This window comes from Myotis brandtii, unplaced genomic scaffold (genome assembly GCF_000412655.1).
Source record: "Myotis brandtii unplaced genomic scaffold, ASM41265v1 scaffold206, whole genome shotgun sequence".
Classification (NCBI taxonomy): domain Eukaryota; kingdom Metazoa; phylum Chordata; class Mammalia; order Chiroptera; family Vespertilionidae; genus Myotis; species Myotis brandtii.
Window position 1 is genome coordinate 451,434 of NW_005357691.1, and position 11,096 is coordinate 462,529.

The following is an 11,096-nucleotide window of genomic DNA, read 5'->3' on the forward strand; positions in this document are numbered from 1 at the left end:
CTTAACTAGTCCCTAGAAAAAATGATTTCATTTATAGGTTAGAAAGAAGAATAATTAATTTTAAAATAAATTATTGTGTCACTTAATAGTGATGACTTTTGGTCAAAATGTTTCACATTCTCAATGTCAATAATCAGAGAAATGCAAATTAAAACTATAATGAGATATCACCTCACACCTGTCAGAATGGTTATCATCAATAAATCAACGAACGTGTTAGCGAAGATTTGGAGAAAGGGAACACTAGCACATTGTTGGTGGGAATGCAGATGGGTGCAGCCACTATAGAAAGCAGTACGGAGTTTCCTCAAAAAACTGAAAATGGGACTGCCACTTGATCCAATGATCCCACTTCTAGGAATATATCCTAAGAACCCTGAAACACCAATTAGGAAGAACATATGCACCACTATGTTCATTGAAGCATTATTTACCATAGCTAAGATTTGGAAACAGGCCAAGTGCCCACCAACAGATAAATGGATAAAAAAGCTGTGGTACATCTACACAATGGAATACTATGCAGCTGTTAAAAAAAGGTCTCTTAAGTGAAATAAGCCAGTCAGATAAAGACAAATATCACATGATCTCACTTATTTGAACAAATAATGAACAAAATAAATGAACCAACAAAATAAGTCAAGAGGCATGAAACAGACTGACATATCTCAGGAGGGAGGAGGTGATGAGGAGATAAACTAAAGAACTTATATACTTATATGCATAGCCTATGGACACAGAAAATAGTGTGGTGAAGGCCTGGGGGTGGGTGGGGACTGGGTAGAGGAGAGTAAAGGGGGGAGGGGATATGGGGGACATCTGTAATACTGTCAATAATAAAATATATATATATTAAAAGAATTTTTTTCAAGTAATAAAAAGAAAAACAAAATATTTTTTACGTTAGGCTACCTGAGCCCAACAAACCCTTCTGATATGATTAATACACAAATCAGCCCAGCCGGCATGGCTCAGGTTATAACCTCCTGGTTATGTTCCCGATTAGGGCACATGTCCAGGTTGTGGGCTCGATCACCAGTGTGGGCATGCAAAAGGCAGCAGATCAATGATTCTCTCTCATCATTGATGTTTCTAGCTCTCTCCTTTCCTCTTTGAAATCAATAAAAATATATATCTTTTAAAAATACACAAATCACAAAAAGAATTTATACTAATATTTATATGATATGTTGATTTTATATATACATACATTGATAGTTATACTGATATTTTGATGAAAATACAAAATAGTAATGACCATCTCTATTGTAAAACAATGTGGTACTCTTCTGTAATAAATCTAAATGTGGCACAATCTAAAGAAGTGGTACTGTAAAAATACATATAAAGAATTGATTTCGTTGATTTGAAATTCAGTGGAATACATGAAATAACTACTTACTCTTGGCAATAGAATTCTGAACACCAGGAGATGACAGTGTCATTTGTTTGTGTGATCCAGAAGTATCCTGTTCTAGTTTTTCAGTAGATACAGACCGTTTCTTGACTGAGAAAAGACAGAATTTTTACTGCACTCATATTTTTAAAAAGCATCATTAGCTGAAACAGAATGAGTTCATATGTAGTTCTATGGAGCCTAAGCAGGCATTAATTAAGTACACAATGTGAGTCATTCCTTAAAAGCTATGTAATTTAACTTACGTTTTATGAAATTGTGTAGAGTATGTCACATGTAGCATAATTTACAGTATGTTAATAGTAAACAGGGCAGAACTAGTTTATTTTAAAACTATCATTGGAAAAAGTGTGTCAAGCTTGTTTGTTATTAATCAATTTATACTAACTGCAAGTTTAACTGGGTAAGACTTTGAATATACTGGATAAAATAAAGTTATAAAATTTGCACCTGTTTCTTTTGCAACCTCACAACACAGGTGAAATACTGTGCATGTCAAAAAGTACATTGGGGCATTTTCATTTAAGATACAAAACTCAAAACCTTGTGGTAAATGCAACCTTATACTAATAGACAATATTTAAACATCAGCATGAATGAACTTAAAGTTTAATTGTTGTATTAATTACCCGTTTTACTTTCAGAGTTCACTGTCGTAGAGCCTTCCCATGACCATCTTTTTTGCCGTTGTTCAATACGATTGCTCCGCTCCAATGTACGAGAGACAACAGCTTTGAATTTCTCCTATTTAAAATAAATGCAATAGTATGGTAGTTTCCAGAGGGAAGGAGGTGGAGGGTAATAAAGGGTAAAGGGAGCCAAATATATGGTAACAGAAGATTAATAGAGTTTGGGTGGTGACAATGCAATATACAGATAGATCATGTATCATAGAAATGTACACTTGAAACCTACATGACCCTATTAACCAATGTCGCTCCAATAAATTTAATAAAATAAAATTTAAAAAAATTAAATAAATGCCAAATTAATTATTAAATGCCAACAATTTTTACATATTCTTTTTGGTGGTTAGTATACTTTTGATCTGTGGGTTACAAAACAACACCATCATCAAATTTTTCTATCAGGAAAATTTCTTTTGTATCAGGTAAAAGTTAAAAATAAAGACATGTCTCGCCTGTCTGGTGTGGCTTAGTGGATGAGTGTCGACCCATGAACTAAGAGGTCACTGGATCAATTCCTGGTCAGGGCACATGCCGGGGTTGCGGGCTTCATCTCCAGTAGGGGGCGGGCAGAAGGCAGCCAATCTATGTTTCTATCCCTCTCCCTTCCTCTTTCTCTCTCAAATCAATTAAAAAGAAACATTTAAAAATAGAGACATGTCTCAGGTATCAATCAATATCAGTGCTTCTTCTGAATAATTAGGTTTTAATCTTATAAATCTGAATCGAAGAACTGTGCTTCCCTCTGCTTATATCATTAGGAAAATTAGAACCAAAATTTGTAGCCTATTTCTACCAACTATACAAAGACTGAGGGTCCAATTTTGTGTTTACTAATCATACATTATGTTCTATTATTTTCCCCTCGGCTTGATTCCCTCAAGTACCCATCACCTGGTTGTGGCATGTATTTTTTAAAATATACCCATTTATAACATTTTAAATTCTGGTGTTAACTAATCCAGTTTTAAAAAAAATAATAAGTGTGTTTGTCTTGAGCGCAACTTCAATTTAAACTTCTCAGGATAACAGCTACACAAATGTCAATGTCATAGGGTAGCAAAACAACTCCACTGTCAGAAATGAGATGGTTTTCTTTACTCAGATATTTTTCAATATCTGTGCTGAAATATACCAGATGAAAAAAAATCAACTTCAGGACCAGGTTTTCTATTTTTTCCTGACAACCACTGTTTCTTAGCAACACCATCCTTACAATGTCCCCACCGTTTCTGAGGGCAAAGAGGGTAAACATAACAGGAAAATGGAGAATCATCCGTATCCTCTGAGAGAAGCAATCACAATTCTTGAAATAAAATTTATTTAAAAATGCATCTACGGGCAGTATTTTAAAATTATATTTTTACCAGAAAATTGTCCTAAATTACTTGGAAACCAGAATTTCTAAAAGCAAAAATTCATCTTGTATTAGTTGAACATTACTGATTTCTAAGAATTCTATCCTGCTATTTCCAAATGCATTGATTTCCAAATGAACCTGTGCTCTCAGGTTCCTTCCTGCAACTGTGGCTCAGAAATATCTATCATCCCTCCTCAGCACCACCAAGTTTGGGGTTTTCCCCTGATCTACCTGCAGTCTACTTATAGTGTCCCATGTCCTTGCTCTACTCCCTTACATTAGCTCTCTGGTGTTGAATCTTTTGGCCTTGTCTCGTCTTTCTGTCTCTTTTCCTGCCATGTTTCTGGCTTCCTTTCTAAGGTTTCATTTTCTTCTCTTCTGTGTTATTTCTCTGATTCCTCTTTCTCTAAGATGTTATTTTTTTCTCAGTCCCTGAGACTGCCTCTCTCCTCCAGGGTCCCTCCCCAATTCCGCAGTTTTCTGTTTTACTTTATTTGGTTCTATGTCTCTACTTAGTTCATATTCATTCTCTCTCTCTCTCTCCTTTCTCTTTAACATAGAGAAGTAAATTAAGGAGACGTCTCACAGAGGAAAAGGAAATGACCGAAATTCTAAATGAGAGTCCATCAAATACTGGAATGTGAAAAAAGACAGGATAAGAAACCACAGAAAAGGCTCAGAAAGACAGAGAAAGTGATAGTGGATCACAGATGGGGAAGAAATGGCACAAGGACAGTCCTAGAATAAGAAAGATCCACAGCCCGGGCCGTTTTGGCTCAGTGGATAGAGTGTCAGCCTGTGGATGGAAAGGTTCCAGGTTCGATTCCTGTCAAGGGCATATGCCCAGGTTGCAGGCTCCATCCCCAGTAGGGGGAGTGCAGGAGGTACCCAATCAATGGTTCTCTGTCATCATTGTTGTTTCTGTCTCTCTCCCTCTTTCTTCCTCCCTGAAATCAATAAAAATATATTTAAAAAAAAGATCCAAAGATGGAGGTAGGGGTTGGGAGTGAGGCACATGCAAGAGCAACTGTGTGCACAAGGAAGGAGGAAAAGTGAGCACCAGAAAAAGACACAGAGAAGAAGACTCATGGGGGAGAAATGGAACCAAAGAAAAAAGAAAATGTAAAAATTAGAGCAAGAGAAAAAGAGAGGAATACAAAAACACACATACTGAGAGAACAACAGGCAGAAAGTGCAAAGATGAGCAGAGAAAAAGAGAGAAACTAAAACAAAGAAAAGTGAGGCACTTCAGACAGAGAACCAGAAGACAGACTACGACTTGCTTAGGGACACTTGAGAATCACTGGAATAAAGAAAGGAGAGTATGCCCGCAAGAAAAAGAAGGGTGTCACAGAGAATTTGCTGGATTCAGAAGAAAAGAGTCAATTTACTCAGAGTAAAGTAGTGGAATGACCTACAGGAGAAAAATTTGGTGTCAGAGAGAATCATACAGAATGAGACAGGAGCCAGATGTCCATGTATAAGTAATAAAAGACAAACTGAGTAAAGAGGGACAGAAGGGAAAAAGAGAGGGTATCACAAAGAGAGTGATGCATGCCAAGAGAGTGCCAAAGACACTAACAAAGAGTCCAGAAAGGAAAATAGAGCAGTGGGCCACAAAACAGACAGAAAGAAGGGAATGTGACAAAAGAACTAGAGGGAGGGAGAAGGAGAGGGACACAGAGAGAGTGTGTACAAACAAGAGGGAATCAGGTGAATGCATAACAGTAGATTTGGTTGGGACTCAGTCATGCAATTAGAGTTGTAAGAAGTAAGCCCATCAGATGGGGCCTTGTCAGGGAGGGCCAGACTGTGGGTCTGTGCATAATAGGAACTGGGCCAACACTGAAAGCTTTCTGGTAGGAGAGAGAGCCTCTCAGAGTAAACCCCAGGCCACAGGCACCCCGTGTGCCATGTTCTGAAGGTGGACAGGGTTCTTGTCCTGGATTGCAAGGCTCCTCTTTACCTAGGCCAGTGGGTCTCAATTCTCGGATCTGATTGGGACAGGAGCAAGAGTCTCTAATATTGAGGGGAAGAAATGAAGAAATGGGATTGGTTCCCTTCCCACAGGTTGGCCCAGTAAAAGGCAGAGACAGGCTTAAAAAAAAGTATTCCACCCAGTCAGCATAGCTCAGTGGTTGAGCATTGACCTATTCTATCTCTATCTCTCTCTCCCTTACTCTCTTAAATCAATAAAAATATATTTTAAACAAAAAGTATTGCAGACCCAGGCAACACAGTATATCATCTGATTAATAGGCTAGAAAAATATGTACCCTTTCTTCCTGTAATTTTTGTTTTCTCTTTTCTTCAGCAGATAGTCTTCGCTGTTCATCTTTCTGTTTTTGTTCACGCAGCTTTCGTTGTTTTTCTTCCATCTGTTTTTCATACTGGATCTTGGACTTTCTTTCTTTTTCAAGTAGTTGTATTTCTTTAGTAGCTGAAATATTCCAAATACAAGGTATAAGATCCAGAAAATATTAGTTTTCCACATTACACACAAAGGAGAAAGTCAATATATCTCATTTTCTTTCTTAAAAAACAACAACATGCACCTAATAAATAAACATTTATTGTATAAGTGTGGCCACCAAACAAAAACTCCAAAGAACTAAATTAGCTTAGATGACTCTCATCCTGTCTGAATTTAAATTTAAATTCCAAATTAAAGAAATGTAGTTTCATACATTTGACGTTTCTGCTGATTTGAGCTAAAGTTAAGCATTAAAACAATAATTTTTAAAGACTCCGTGGCCAGAATGGATTTTTTTTCCCTTCAACTAGGAAACTTCTTTTAAAAGTCTCCTCATCTATACAGGCCATATTAAGCATGCCAATCATGGGTTTTGTCACATACTACATTTTGATATTTTCCTATATTCAAATTTTCCCTAGTTTAAGCTTGGAGAGCATCTAGCAGTTATAAAATAGTCTCTGGCTTAGAGTTAGGAAGAAACAGCTCCTTATCAAAACAGTAGTAATTGATATTCCATTTGAATACTAGTAAAGTTGGGCAATAATATTGTCAGTGGATTTGTAAGACTAGAGGAGAAAAATACACAGTTGAAAAAGCATTTTTTCAAGGTGTAAAAAGATTATACTTTTAGATCTCAATTGATCCACAGTTACACTTGAGAAGCATAGCAATCAGTGAAAGATTCTATGTTAGGATTCTTAGCAGCTTCATTTTCTGAAATGAAAATTTAGTATTATTTTATTGAAATCCCATGCTGCTGTTTCTACAAATGTTTAAGAGATATTCATACCTTAGTTTTCAGAAAAGTAAAGCTAACAAAAATTACTACTTCAAAAACTAAACAACCGCAGTTAAATTTTTTTCATGGGCCTTCTTTATCTGATTTAATACAAACATTTAACCCAATATAATACATACTGTAAAAAGTAAGATCTATCATATAATCAGACTAGGAAAAGTAAGTAAAAACCAATTTGGAAATATATAACCTTAATATAAAATTCATTCATTAATTTTTTTTAAAAAAAGTCTAAAATATACCATCCTGTTGTCTTCTTTTTTCTTCTCTGCGCTCCTTGGCTAATTTTTGTTTTATATCATTTTTAAGCACAGATCCATCTAGCACTAAAAAAGAAAAGAATATAGTTAGACATTAATAGGATATCAAGTTTTAATGATATGATACTTTGACATCTTCCAAAGCTTTCTAGGAATTATACCTGGTTTACATACTGATCTTGTATTTGAGGATTGGGGTGGAAGGGAGCTAAATCCACTCTGATTGCGTCTTTCTTGAGCAATGGCATTAGCAGCAGCTACTAAAATACAGGGAGATAAATAAAAGGGATTGGATATTAAGATTACAAACAGCTAATACAGGGGGCTGCAAAGCACAGCCACTGTGTCTTTGATGATAAAATGTAGCATATCTTCCATAAGGGGAAGTCATAAGACATACTGAGTTCATGATGTTCAACAATAATTTCACAAAAAATTAAAAGTGTGTGCTGTGGATGTGACAGCATAACTGTGACATAAAGAGAGTTGTTAGTGGAAGTAGCAAGACAAATTTGTGGATGAGTAGTAGCTAGTGATTAATAGCTGTCAGAAATGCATCAGACAAAGACATTCTGCCAAGTACTAGAAAAACTGAGCTGGCAAGGAATTGGAAAAAATGTTTCGCCATAACCTGGGACTTTAGAAAACATTTGGAGTTTATGGATATTAATTTGGAAGCCAAAGTGTCAACAGTGATATCCTCAGAGATCGGCCCAATATTAAGGAGTACATTTATAAATGACCTAGATCAGAGGCTTTCTACACTGGCTGCAGCCACCTAAACTGCTTTAAAAAATTAGCAATGCCTGCCCCTCCCAGCCCCCACTCTCTGGGGGGTGGGACCCAGGCCTTTGCAGTTGCAAAAAGCTCTATTCTGATGCATAGTGAGGTGATGAACCACTCAAGGAATTTCCAGTGATGGCATTACTCTAGGTAGAAAAATGTCAAGCAAACAAATGTAAATTATACAATACAAATTTACATATGTCTTGTAAATTGGTAGAAAATTGAGAAATAAACTTCAATAAGAGGGATGGGGGATGGGTGGAAAAGGTGAAGAGGAATATAGTCAATAATAGTGTGATAAGTTTATAGGGTGACACATGATTACTAGATTTAGTGTGATCCCATTGTAAAGGTGTATAAATATCAAATCACTATATTGTACACCTGAAACTAATATAATATTGCATACCAACTATTTTTAAATTTAAAAAATAAATAAAATAAACTTCAATAGGGGTATAAGATAAGGGGAGCACAATTTGAGAGAAAGTAAGAAAAACTACAATTCTAGCGTGATACACATATAATTTATTATAAAGGATTTCCTGAAACCTTTAATTCCATGTATGGCTGTTTCTAAAATGCCCCCCAATACTGGGCATCTTCAGGAAGGATCTGTAGAATAACAATGAAAATTCTTTTCTACCTTTGAATGAAAGCATAAGAAATATGGCCCCGTGATACTGCATACACCTCTGATTTCTATATATCAAGGAAAATATAACAGCTGAAGATGGGCAATGAAAACAATTAAGGTAACAGAGGTGCTGTCCTTGTACTCATAGAATGAATGGACTCTGAGATGTTAGTTCCCACTGAAGAAAGATATCTGGGAGTCATTTTACAGAGTAACCTTGAAAAGTGACATCATAATGGCTGCCATAGGGATCACCATTTCAAAAAGGAAAAAGGATTTTTTTACCCCAGAGACCTAACAGCTCAGATAATACATGACCTAGCTAAATTTGAAAATTAGACTCTTCTCACCTTCCTTAATAATTCAATTACTGGCAATTTTGTAGACCACAATTACCCTTTCAATTTGAGTACTAGTGTATTAAGAAAAATTCTTAAATACAGTCTAGAAATTAATCCCTCTACATACTCCCTCCAACTTTTTGCACATTCGGTTTTCTTAGAAGTCTCAAGGAAAGTCCATATTTTGGCACAATTTAGCTAACCAAAAGGACAATTTCTCTCAAAATGTACAATTTTATCAGGTTTATAGATTTCATTAAACAGAAGTAACCTTGGAATTAACTATGGAGGGAATAATGAACCAAATCATATAAAGGTTAATGTGGTAATATAACATCAACCCTGATTTTTCGATCTTTATATCCAAATTCCTACTGGCAATAAATATATTCACCGAAAGGTAAATAAAGCATTTACCTTAAAAAAAGAAAAGGAAAAAGAAAGCACTATTATGCTGGGGCTAAGACAGGACTACATTTAAAGAAAAAGTGTAAAAGACATTACAAGAAGAAAACCAATCTCCTGTGGGGAAAATTTACAATTAATCATGCTATCTAGCCCAATATAAGACTCAGAATTAAATGAAAAAAAAATATAGGTGCCACTAGGATGCCCAAGTTAAAGAATGCTTACACTTACTAGGTTTTTAAAAGATGTCATTGAGATTCTGAAGCCCCCTTTGCACATAAAACATTTTAGCTCATTACTGACTTCATGTAGAAAATTTCTGCTTCTCTCTGGCCCTCTTCCTCAATACATATACATACACACACAATCACATACATACACACACACACAAAATCTGTGTCACTAGAGTTCTGCTCCATTAGGGCAAACTAAATCCAAGAAAGAACACAACATGACTAGTAAAGAATGGTCATCTTCCTAAGACTGCACACAAGCACAACCAACCCCAAATGCTAAATCCCATGAGATGTCAATGATACGCACCCCATACTTACTCAGCAATTCTATATTGATTGCCACAGAGGTTGCTCTTGAATCCCTCTCAGAATTCAACATAAAATCTGTAGCCCTACCTGCCCATGACCTTTCCTCCCCATGATCCTTTCTTCTGTACTCATCAGAAATATTAGATCACAAAAACTACTATTTTATTAGGTAGGAAAGGGCATAGACTGCAAAAAATGATTGAACCGGGTTTTTTATTTTTATAAAAGGGCTACGGTTGTGGCAGAGAACCATACTATGAAACTGGTACAGATGAACAGATTTAGTGCTAGTCACTGTTATTTGGGCAACAGAATAAAAAGAAGCAACTCCTACAAAGTGCCAAAACATCTCATTGACTCTGTCCCCATCAAGAAATGCTGAGACCAGGAAGGCAGTTCTGGTTTAGCATGTGATGCTTTCAATTTCTATCATAAAATGGGCAGCAAGGATGTTGGTCAACTAAGATTCTGTGTTAAGCCTTTTTTGCATGGCTTTTTGTAAGTTTTTCGTTTGAAATACTGTCAATTCAAGCAACTGTCCTATACCAGATTTTCAGATACTTTTCAAAGTTCAATACACAAATGTTTTGGGGGATTATCCGGAATGCTGGTTATTTTAAATCAATGATATAAAGCAATGTGAGAGAGCTTTAGGTGTCCTTAAGCAATAACACAAATGTGAATTTATTGCAAACTGTCTCTTTAGAGACAGAACAGAGTTTTCTCCCGACAGAAAGTGTATTTGCTTCTGACATTCTTTGGGGAGTTCATTCAGAGCGTTCTGAAATAACATAAATCTAAATTAATTTTTCAATTGCAAATGAAAAAAACTCCCTAAGGATTTCAGTAAAAATCAATAAGATGGTTTTATTCAAGCTCATACAGGAGGAAACCACCCTGAGAGCTGGCGAAAAGCAACCTGCTAGAAGCAAGAAATACTACCTCCCTCAGGTAGTGAAACAGTCTCGTGGGCTAAGAAATGCGCTGCCAAATTTTTCAAAATTAACGATTTGGGGGGGGAAACCTTTTTGGCGTTGGGGTAAGTTTAGGAGAAGTAATCAGTTCAGCCTAGGGTCTGCAAGATGTCCCAGGAAGGGTGACATCTTGGCGGAGTCCTGTGAATCAGGAGGTAGAGAGAGCCAAGTTTCACCCCAACTTAGGCTCCTTCTCCATCCGACCTTGACCAGGAGGGTGCCAGAGGTAAGCTTTTGGAGAGGCGTGGATTGAGACCGTGGGAAAGAATCAGAGTGCGAGCGCCCTGGGCAGAAGGAAAACTCCAACCACTGATGCCTGGGAGGGCTGCGCCCGGCCGCGGAGGCGGTCCCGGTGCAAGGGGTCCTTCGAGGCGCTCGCGCATCCTCAGCAGCCCAGCGTCCGTTCC

At 36.8% G+C, this 11,096-nt stretch overlaps 1 protein-coding gene across 1 annotated transcript in view; it reads right to left on the minus strand.

Moving 5' to 3' along the window:
• The window catches only part of MAP7D3 (MAP7 domain containing 3), a 28,752-nt gene extending 21,345 nt beyond the window's left edge, over window positions 1-7,407 (minus strand). The window contains exons 1-6 of the mRNA XM_014538938.1: window positions 7,399-7,407; window positions 7,160-7,310; window positions 6,981-7,064; window positions 5,740-5,903; window positions 2,047-2,161; window positions 1,403-1,507 (exon numbers count right to left, since the gene is read on the minus strand). Coding sequence (XP_014394424.1) covers window positions 1,403-1,507; window positions 2,047-2,161; window positions 5,740-5,903; window positions 6,981-7,064; window positions 7,160-7,310; window positions 7,399-7,407 — 628 coding nt within the window. The remainder of the gene's footprint in view (window positions 1-1,402; window positions 1,508-2,046; window positions 2,162-5,739; window positions 5,904-6,980; window positions 7,065-7,159; window positions 7,311-7,398) is intronic.
• Between the last annotated feature and the right edge of the window lie 3,689 nt (window positions 7,408-11,096).